This window comes from Anneissia japonica, unplaced genomic scaffold (assembly GCF_011630105.1).
Source record: "Anneissia japonica isolate Jap-2015-1 unplaced genomic scaffold, ASM1163010v1 scaffold9_len2422644_cov172, whole genome shotgun sequence".
Taxonomy (NCBI): domain Eukaryota; kingdom Metazoa; phylum Echinodermata; class Crinoidea; order Comatulida; family Comatulidae; genus Anneissia; species Anneissia japonica.
The window spans coordinates 464,993-476,709 of NW_022758107.1; the positions used below are offsets into that span (position 1 = coordinate 464,993).

The following is an 11,717-nucleotide window of genomic DNA, read 5'->3' on the forward strand; positions in this document are numbered from 1 at the left end:
ACACATCTGTCCCCTTGAATTTTCCTTATATCTCATTTAAAGCAAAATTGAACAATTTAGCCTCCCCCTCCCCTTGAGCGCGCCACAGATTTCCGAACAAAGTCGAAGTCGGGATCTGTCTCTTATACACATCTAGATGTGTATAAGAGACAGAACTATAAGCTTAGTAGGACACTATTCAACAACTTGTTTTTTTTTTTATCAGAAATGTTGTGATTGATAATTATGGTCGGACATTTTTCTATAAATGTTGGCGCCGATCCGATCACATGATGAGTAGTAATGTTTGCGTTTAAGCATAACATTATAACATTATTAGATTAAAGAAAAGTTGTTCTGACCTCAAATCTCGTAAGTGTCTTCATGAAAAGAAAAATGATCGTTTGTTTATTTGCTGGATAATTTTTCCATGTGTCTTCATCGTTTATAACGTGTTGCATTGGCTAATAGCTATAGCATCTGCTGCTGAACAAAGTCGTCTATTACTTATAAAATACATAATTTCAGCGGCAGATCCAGAATTTTTCAAACGTTAGGTGGAGGGGGGCACAACAATTTCAGAATAGATATGTGAGTAGCACATAGCATGGATATGCATTGAAATTTTAAAGATTTTGTGGCAAAACGGGAGGGAGTACGTTTCCCCGTTCCCCCTACTGGATCCGTCCCTGAATTTAGCCATAGCTGTCAAGTTGGGAGGTGCTGGCTTGATATTCCACACCCATCACTCCAGCTCCACAATGTTTGGTTTTTGCACCTGTTGATGTCAGGAAATGGCACTCTCAAACTTATTATTGATATTAATTTGAAATTTTTTTATTCCTTCATGAATAGTTACATCATCACGTGAGCTCAATCATTGTTTCAGTTTCAGTTTTATAGTGCAATCTTAGTCATTATAGACTTGGACACAATACTTCAAGCAGAATTTTTCAATTTCAATTGCATTTACTAAAAAATCTCCAAAACGGAGAGATAAAATACATAACAAAACATTCACTTACTTAAGAATCAAACACATTATATGGAAATACATCAAAATAAAAATGGAAATTAAACGACTAAGTTTAACACATAGAAAAACATCTTAATAAAATAATGAGCTGAGTATTAATTAGACAAAAATTAAAAAGTTGTGATAAAAGTCTCTTCCGTAACATTTTAAAAATGGATACAAATACTGTCTTAACACTATCAGTTAATCCATTTTCATTACAATTGGATTTCAAATAAATATATTTTTTTTTATTACAACGGTAAAATTTCATTTTAGATTATAACAGTATATATTATTAAGAATAAGCAGTCTTTTACATGAATGTGGTTTGAACTTGGACTGTACATCAAGACGTGGCATAAGGGAAACTCATTAACTTGTTAATGAAAAAGTGAGTAGGTAGCACTTCTTTTACTATTTAACCTGCACTTTATTAACCTGCTATTTTCAACTTTTATAGGAAAATATGGAGCCTGGAATGAAGAAACTGAGGAAATGTATGATGATTTAGTGGCGCGCTTCCAAATAGAAGACTACACATTGATTGTAGTAATGTGGTAAATCTGTGCCGTTGTTGGTGAAAAAAAGTCATTTTTCTAGAACATCTAGTCAACACAGAGAGAAAATTTAGAGAATTTAACCACCGAGATTAAAGCAACGGTAGTATTTCTGAAAAATATTGGAATATGCTGATTGTTGTTGTGATATGTTCAACGGTGGCGGAACGTTTTTGAAAGGGGAGTGCCATTTCATAAGGTCCGGTATGCGAGCGAAGCGAGCATCTAGGCTGGGGGCCAGGGGGCTGCCAAGAGCCGCCGGTGGGGGTCCAGGGGGAACCCACTGGAAGCTATACGGATATTTTATGAAGTTTGGTAAATTTTATAAGTTATTTTATAGGCATCAAGCTACTGTAATATGATTTCATATTTGTTGTAATTTCCAGTGGCGGATCCAGGAATTGGAAATAGAAGGGCCCAGTGAGGGTACTTTCACAAACAGAAGAACTATACTAGCTCAGCCCCACCATGGCTGACACTGAGGTAAGAAATTATGTTATTATGGCACCTCTAGATGGCCGGAAATTGCACTTCCAGACATAAAATTTTAATATAATTATCTTTTTATTGAACAATTTAGGGGCTGTCTCTTATACACATCTAGATGTCCCTTGAATTTTCCTTATATCTCATTTAAAGCAAAATTGAACAATTTAGCCTCCCCCTCCCCTTGAGCGCGCCACAGATTTCCGAACAAAGTCGAAGTCGGGATTGCTTCCACGACCTCTTATTTATCATGAAGATTATCCTTGATATGGGTTTTCCCGACGAAAACTTCCATCCCCCGATGGATAAAAATTACCCTTCTATGTAGCCCGGAAATGATACTCCAACTGTGGCGAGTCCAGGGAGTCGAAGTAGAGGGGTTCCAGGAAAGGTTTTGCGCAAATAGAATGTCCACCACGCAGCCCCACATCTGTTGTGGGACTGAAAATAATGATGATTATGGCACCTCTAGATGGCCGGAAATAGCACTCTCAGATTAAAAGCTGAATACAATTTTGTCTGTTTTCTCCATTTAAAAAAAATATTTTGAAGAAATAGGAGGATGGGGTCCCGTGCTCACTAGGTTCCCCCTTGATTGTGCCACTTTCAATAACACTTGACATAGCCTATCATTTTGTTTCACAATGATTAATTCCTAATGTCAAGCGAAAATGTTTTTTATTCGAAAGATTTTTTTTGTAGGGCCTACTCAATACAGTTTTTACAATCTATTACACATTACCTACAGTGTACTGTAAATTCTGTAGTTAACCGTCAGAGAACTTTATTTTTTCAAAAAATGGCCTAATTAAGTATCTTTATGTTTTCGTTAAAATAGACGGAGTTTAAATGTGGTTATATAACGCTAGTTTAAAGGTTACTGTAAGCCAATCAGTTACACTTACTATACATCTTCGTGGTTAGCATAAAGAAAACTAGAACGTCGCTCCATTAAGAGTACCTACCTCCCCCCATATGCCTAAATACAGAATTCAGGAATGCAGGCGATTTTTTTCTTCATGCTCGAGGGTTGGTTTCAAGGAAACTTTACAGACGCACGTATACAGACGTCTATCAACATTTGGTTGCTCAACTCAAAAAGGGAACTTGTAATAATCGTTAGAAAACGAAAAAAAATCTGTATTTTATACTAATAATAATAGATCAATTTATAACGCGCAAATAAACAAGGTGTAAGCACCAAATAATAATAATAATAATAATAATAATGACATTGCAGCGTTCGTAAAATGTGTGTCACTGGTGTTGGTTAAGAGTCACAAAAGTGGGGGGGGGGGCAGGCTCCCCTGTAGAAAAAGTGTGTGGGGAAATGGCCCCCTCCCCCCCCGCTTCTGCCGCCGTTGGATATGCTACTTGTTACTTGTTACTTGTATAGTGTCTTTATTTTCAGTTACGAAGAGTAAAGCGTGCATAGAACCAAACCCATGCAAAGTGAGCTAACTTAACTAATGCAACAAAGCAGTAGAAAAATAAGAAAACAAACAAAACAATAAACAAAATTATATGATCGAGCAAGGTGAGAGAACTATTGAAAAAGGTGTTTTTAGATGGACTTTGAACTGCCTAAGCGAATCACAAGATCTGAGAGAATTAGGCAGACCATTCCATACATGAATGGGCTTGCACAACATTGCAGGCAGAAAAAAAAACTGTGAAGGTGTAATTCCGCAGCAAAAAGAAGACGGTGGATATTCGCTTTATTATACAAGAAATATAGACGCTTAGGTCTAATGGATGTGCTACATGAATTGAGTTTGGTGAAGTCTTTCCATATTAGAAAGTATAATACATACTCCAAATATTGAAATACACGCAATCGTGTTGAGATTCAATATTTCGCATTAATTATGCCATCATCAGGAATGGAATTTCATATAGTTTTATATCTTGTTAAGTTGCTGTTTAGCTTTTATATTCTTAAAGTAATAATAAATATTTTTTTTATTTTGAAATAAAGCGAAGGTTCTCACGTCACTGTTTTTACTGCCTGAATATTTATTGACGTATTCATATAAATTGTTAGAATATTTGGCTACACAAACATAAAAGTGAGAACATTAAATCTTCTAATAAATACGTTCTTTATTACTTAAATTACCAGTTCAAACTGACCATGGATATTTAAAACTTGATGTAGATATATCTAATTCTTGCTGGAGAGAAAGCAAAATGTTCGAGAGTTTGAGACTATTAGGAAATCATCACCACTAAAGGCTGTCGTTCTTTACCAGGGCCTTGTGTACCTTGTACGTTTTTTTTAAATCAAAGTTTATACTGCCCTCTACCAGCCAACTACTTATCATTCATTGCAGACATTTCAGAGATGTTTGTTGGCTGCATTTATGACCCAAATATATTGTAGACTGTAAGTCATGCATGAATGCGACTTACTTAGATTACGTCTTTAGAAAAAGATGAGCATAACATTTTCCAGAAAGTGTTTCTGAGACTTCTTTATGTTATTTGCTATAGTTATCCAACATATTTCATGGGTACACTACTCTCAATTATAAAACATGAACAATAAAACCATCTCTGGTAATTAGGCACAGATTAGCAGCATGCCAACCAGTCGAGTTGCTCCCCCTCCACCCCTTAGAAGTGTCACCCCTCACAAAATCGCCTCTTGCAAAGTTCCCCCTGTAAAGTCGCCTCCTGACAAAGTTAGGCCTTAACAAACTCTCTCCCTATCAAATGTACCAGTTCATAAGGGCAGAATTTTAAATGTTTTAAGGGGAAATTTGTAAGAGGAGACTTTGCTAGTGGGTGAGTTGACTGCTGTCCTAATTAAATGGCTGTTTTTACACATGCATTTTAAGAATGCGTTTACATTTTTCCCTTGAGAGAAGAGGTACAGTTTAATGTTGTACAGCATAACTAATCTGTGTTGTTTTTAAATACAGTGTATTCGTTTTGACGTTTTAACATGGTTGTTGTAGGAAAAACGGCCTATTTTAAATGTCCTTGTAAGTCTATATTCTTCAGTTGCAGATTCAGAATTCTAAATAGAGGGGAGGACCAAGAGGGACTTTCACAGATGGAGGGGCACAGATGGAGGGGCTATACCACCTCAGCCCCACCATGGTCCTGGCTAAGGTCATCCCCAGATCTTGCACCCCCAGATAACCGGAAAGGGCACTCTCTTAAATATTAATATACAGGACTGCCTCCGATTAAAGACCCCTTCTTTTAAGGACCACTTCCAATTAAAGTCCCGTTTGAATTTCTATCTTAACATTATCTGCTTCCTCCAATTAAAATGCTCCCTCTATTCCCTCCAAATAACGACCACTGTAAGATAAAGAGTGATGTTAATCTCAATTTTTCTTTAATAAATTTTGTTATACGGCTTAAAATATAACAATTAGCCAATGTACATCATATGACAGTGTTTTGTGTATATTAGTAACGATAAGTTAGTGGTGGTGTTTTTAATTTTAATGGAAAGTTAACAAGTACAGGAATTGATGTCTAAATGTCAAAGAAATCCTTTTTATAAGAATAAATAACAGCATGCATCCATTCTAAACCATTTAATTTATTATTTCTTAATTTCTACTAATAATCAAGAAAGAAACAGTTCTTTTATCCCAGACATATTTACATGAATGCACCAGTGGCGTCGAGAGGGGGTCAGGGGGTCGCTGCCCCGGGGCCCGGGTCTACTGGGGGGCCCGGACCAAGATGAAAAATTTTCGGGGTAAGAACAAAATCTCCATAGGGCCCGAGCCCAAGCCAGGATGAAAACTTTTGTTGTCAAATTTAGGAGGAGACTTAATTTGGGGAGCGGCCGAGTGGGGGTCCCAAGTGAAGGGGGGGCCCATGTGAGGTGTTGCCCCGGGGCCCTTACTGGCTCTCGACGCCACTGGAATGCACTTGCACAGCAGAGCAGGCAGAAAAAAGAATGTGAAGGTGTACAGGCAGCGGGGGGGGGGCCGGGGGAAAAAAAAGATTATATACATTTTCTACATATTAGTAGACTGTAAAATCGATTAAATAAGCCTTTGAAACCTCTAAATTGTTAAAATTTTCGGGGGCTTCGCCCCCTGGACCACTTTCGAAACCTTTTAATCGAAGCTCACCACGCACACCCACATTGCTTTCGTCGGGGAAATCTGACCCCTCGTCTGGGACCTACCCCCACCCCGTCGGGCAAATCCTGCCGCCACCCCTGAGGTGTAATTCCACAGCAAGAAGACGGTGAATATTTGCTTTATACCAGAAATATAGACGCTTGTCTATGGATGCGCTGTATGACTTGGGGTTGGTGTCTTCCTTATTGATTTATACGTTGCTGTTTAGCTTTCATTGCTCTTAAAATAATAATAATAATTGTTATTTTAAAATAAGTTCTCACGTCACTGTTTTTACTGCCTGTAAGTTCAATGATATGTTTATTAGAGATTGTTAGAGTATTTGGCTATACAAAGATTAAAATCCCAGTAGCAAAGCATTCTCTAATATTTGTGTTATTTTAGTTACATACCGTAGCTTCCCAGTTCAAAATAGCTATGCATATTAGGCCGGGAAACCAGGGGCTGATTTAGGAAAGGGGCCCCAGTTTGCCACTGCCATTTTTTTTTCAAACAGAAAAAAAAAATACAAAATGGCATACAAATACTAAACGTTACAATATTTTGTAACAACACAAAGTATGCAGAACGCACATCATCTGTATATGGCTACCGTAAATTGGTGCCCCGTTTAAAAAAGTCATCCTGCTTATGTTGAATTGCAAACGATATATACGTTATCCAGGTTTAGAATTTCCAATCAAGAATGCTTTATAAAAAAAAACCCCAGTATTCCTAAATATTATATAATTATATTTGTTTAATATATTACCATTTTTTCATTACGTAAATGTAATTCCCGATTACTAAATTCATTATATTTGTAACGTACTACATACAGAAACAAATTACATTTCATATCATTATTTAAATCACTGTCTTAATATATTATTTGTTTACTCAATTCGATTTCAAACAATTAAATTATTTATAAGAATTATATATTTGCTGTATTTAAACTAAAAATTTCTCCGAACCAAATCTACAGAGCAATGGACTTACACATCTACTATCAAACAATACAAAGTGTATCAATAATTAATTCATTCCGTATATCATAAACCCAGTAAAGGTCAAGGGGTGGTTGGAATTACCATAAACTTGTCTTCCTTCGTTCGTCAACCAGACTTCGTCGCCGACATCCAATTGAACTGTTACTCCAGAACTTAACTGATCATGTCCAGCACGGTCACTACGATGTACAGATGTGAGTGCTCGCCCATTTAACTTCATTTTAACCCATGCAGAAGAATCACTGTACGACAAAAAACTAAACATGAAATAATAATAACCGGAATTTCTACATGTAAACTTTCCAGTATTCTTATCGAAGTTTTCTCCGACATTAATCTCCATTGATGTGAATAGAATGGTCGATTCTGAAGTTGGCACGTGAGTGGTGCGTACTGCAGTAAACGCAGATTTACGGACTTGTGGCGCCTGCAATCCCGGTTCACCTTTTTCTCCTTTTGATCCGGTGTTTCCTTGAGGTCCTGGTTGTCCTCTTTGTCCAAGTGGACCTTGTTTACCAGGAGGTCCTTCGTTTCCTTTATCACCTTTTAGACCTTCATTCCCGGGTTCTCCCTTTTCACCTTTATCTCCTCTTTCACCTTTAATAAACTCACCTCTGTCACCTTTACTACCAGGTGGTCCAGCTGGACCAAATCCTCCAGGTGTTCCAGGAACTCCAGGGATCCCAGGTTGTCCAGGTGGCCCGTGACAGCACATATTACAAGTTTGAGGAACGTTTTGTTCAGGTGTTGTAGTCGTAGACAAGCTTTCTGGTAGGCAAGTTAATAGGCTGATGAGGCCAATTAATAGTGTAGATGATGTCAAAGAGGAATTCATACTTATTCTAAATTTTAAAAAAACCAGGATTTTGTCATTGTTTGGAAATCATTACCCGGCTGGTTAATCTAGCCATATAATTTAATTTTAAATGTATTTAAGTAACATGGGACAAAATATAATCATTTTTTTTGCTACCACACCATAATTCCTAGTTATTAAATAGCATATTGTATATGATAGGTCTTTCCTGTTATATTTAAAAATATACCTTATACTTTCTCGTTCTTAATGTTGAACTTGATAACAACCACCTTTTACCTAATTAATGTGTTACGAATACTACCTACTCATTTACATACATACTCTTTTTTCAGCCAGCTACCAGCTTAAATATCCAATAATATCCAAAAACGTTTGTTGACGTCATCAATTGACAGTCAGGGTACAACCGGGCAATTGTTACAAACTACACGAAAGCCTACTTAAACAATTACAGTGTATTTTTAACATCATTGTCCATAAACAGACTACTAAAAATAGATTTCTAATATATTTTCTAAGGGAGAATGACGGATGACTCCATTAGAGTTACAAACTTCTGTTCTCAATAAAGCGAGTCGAAATTGGCGATGGCATTTTGAATCCCATTAAATAGTATTCTCTTTAGATCAATTTAAGCACTACATTTGATAGTAAACTCATTCTTGAGTTCTTAAATAACACATTTTTACATGCGTTTTTTAAGGACGACATAAAGATCAGTTTCCGATCATTGCATATGCGCTAACTTCATAGAGCGAAATTGAAGTTTAGATAGGCCTACATCGCAAAATTTGCTTGCGGCACAGGTCTAATTATCAAAACTCGCAGCTTTATTTGGAATTTGATCTTAGAATTTGGAAGAAATATATACATATAAGTATTATTAAAATCAAAGATTCTTCTCAATTATGACATGACTAGTAGGCTTACGTCGAAGGTGCTGTAATTAAATTAAGACTAACTAAAAGCTTGGTAGGTCATTATTCAACAACTGGATGTCTATCAAAAAAGTTAATAATTAAGTGGGACTTTTTTTTTCTCAAATAATTTATGAGTAGTGTTGTTTGCGTTTCATAACAAATTTTGTTTCTATAAACAAAAGAAAAATACGTTCTTACCTCAAATCTCTTAACAGTCTTTGTGAAAAGTCAAACAACAATCGTCTACCTGCTGAAATAAAGTCTGTCATGTGCTCTCATCGTTTGCCATTGGCTAATAAATATAGCATCTGTTGCTGATGATGTCGTCTATTTTAAGGATTATTTTATATTGAACTATTAACTGCCTTAACTCCGAATGGATATTTTGTTCACACACAATACCAGGTCAGGAAAACGTGGAGGTGGAGTCGGTATGTTGTTTAAATCTCATCTTGGTTTCGACTTCGTGAAAAATCGTACCCAAGAGTTTTGAGTGCTTTTGAGTCTTCTCCAAAAGATGGATTTAAGGATCGCTGCAGTATACAGACCGCCATCATCCGACGTGAACAGTTTTATTGATGAATTCCCAGCGTCACTTGACAGACACTTATACGAAAGTCAACCTTAAATCTATCTTGGTGATTTTAACGTTCATTTCAATAACCCTCTGGACAGTAAGTTTTGTCAAGTGATTGCACCTCTAGATTTTATCATATTAAAAATCCTACTCATAAAGATTGGTAATTCTCTTGATCTTATTTCGGATAGAAACACGGATATATTTTTGATACTATCTTGATTTTTTATTCACTGTGTTATTGATTGCAAACTTCATGTAAACCGAACTGGCAAAGGAAAGAATGTTCCACCTGTACAGTGCATCTGGCGCCATTAGGTCCATTGATTAGCAACTTTTTTCTGAACAGGTTAAAGTAATTTAAGATGTAATTGAACGTGTGGTGCATTGTGATTATCAATTTGTCAACTTAATTCTTTTATGATTGTACGTCTCCTTGATGTGTTTGCTCCCACTAAAGAAACATGCATTAGGGGAAAATGCACGAAGGTTGGTACACTAATACCGTTTGATTGATTGATTGATTGATTGATTTATTTTCCACATAATGAACAAAAACAAACATATACATGATCAAACATATTCAAAAAAATCTATGTGGATGGAGACCACAATAAGTTTTAAAAAAAACTTTAAGATGTGGCCACCATTAAAATAAAAAATAAAAATAAAACATACAGAAACTAAATAAACAGGTAGTCTGGTTTCTATTTTAATACATAAGTTAGAAGGCTTAATTACCATACATCGAGACCAGATATCGTTTGATATTAAGTTTAAAAGAAGAAAAACTGGGTAAAGATTTAAAAAGATTAGCAACTTTTTTCTGAACAGGTTAAAGTAATTTAAGATGTAATTGAACGTGTTGTGCATTGTGATTATCAATTTGTCAACTTAATTCTTTTATGATTGTACGTCTCCTTGATGTGTTTGCTCCCACTAAAGAAACATGCATTAGGGGAAAATGCACGAAGGTTGGTACACTAATACCCTTAAAGTCTGTAAACGGTATTTACGTAAACTGGAACGTCGTTGGCGTAAACTATGTGTATTTTTGATAAATATATTGTTACTACACAAGAACTCTTAAATAAGAAAACTACGTATTGCTAAATCCAAATTTATCTCTTGTCAGTTTGAAGATTGTAAAGAGAACCAACGAAGTTATCTAATGATGTAAAATTATTGAAAGGTATCACTAGTTCTTCCATTGCATTCGCGCTTGACTTCATGCAGGACAGATAGTAACCAATCAGATGCTAGTATAACGAATATCTAATTACTAGCTTGGAATCTTCGACAGATAATGCCTAGTTAGTACAGTAATTGCTTTATTTCAAGAATTACCTGCTTTGTATTTTATTACGTTCAACTATTGATTCTACGATTTCTGCAATACTTTGGTCAGAATGGCGCAAGTTATCTTTTTAGAAGTCTTTTGGAAGAGCAAGTACAATATCATTGTACTCAGCATTGTAAATAAAAACTTTTGAAGTGTTTTGTACACGATTGTATCTATGTTATATTGTTTCATAATAACCCTACTTTTCTTGTGTGGTAGCATCCCATATTTATTTCATATAATTTATTAATCATCGCGACTGTATTTGGGAAATACATTTTACCATTGTAAAAATAATAGCTGCAATGTGATAATGATGATTATAACAACGACGACGACGACGACGATAATGATGAGATTAAAAAATATGATGATAGGCTAGTTACCGAACCATAAAGTCCAAACAAACAAACCTAAAATGTAAGAACACTTCAAGCTTGACTACCCCTATTCCCAACACCGGTTCCTTCACCATTAACGCCCCAACCCCCACACCGCAACGTACTCGTGTACACAAATAAATTCAGCATTTTATGTATACTGTGCTACCTCTTAATTTTTTTCATTCAACTTTTGGATTTTATACATATAATGTACTTTAGTTTTAAATTATAGAGAATATTTTGCGGCTTTTAATTTATTTATTGGCCATAAATCTTTTGCCGCACCTACACTTTGTGTAATGCAATCCCTTCAAACATAAAAAACTTAAATATCATTAACGTGCAGATCGCGTCAGTATTATAATGCCATAACCTTTTAAGACGTGGCTGAATGTCCCACACAATCAGAGCTTTACATTGGATCTACTGCACACTGTTCAAGATTCTTCAAATGTTTCAATCAGAAAGGTCAGGGATGACATCGTAATCATCATGGTTTAATTAAATACATGTGGCACAACAGAAGGC

General features: G+C 35.8%; 1 protein-coding gene across 1 annotated transcript in view; it reads right to left on the reverse strand.

Annotated features, from left to right (window-relative positions):
- LOC117125120 overlaps positions 1 to 9,226 on the reverse strand; it is a 28,508-nt gene extending 19,282 nt beyond the window's left edge. Inside the window, exons 1-2 of the mRNA XM_033271518.1 lie at positions 9,086 to 9,226; positions 7,178 to 7,989 (exon numbers count right to left, since the gene is read on the reverse strand). Coding sequence (XP_033127409.1) covers positions 7,178 to 7,989; positions 9,086 to 9,156 — 883 coding nt within the window. The 5' untranslated portion in view covers positions 9,157 to 9,226. The remainder of the gene's footprint in view (positions 1 to 7,177; positions 7,990 to 9,085) is intronic.
- Positions 9,227 to 11,717: the final 2,491 nt, after the last annotated feature.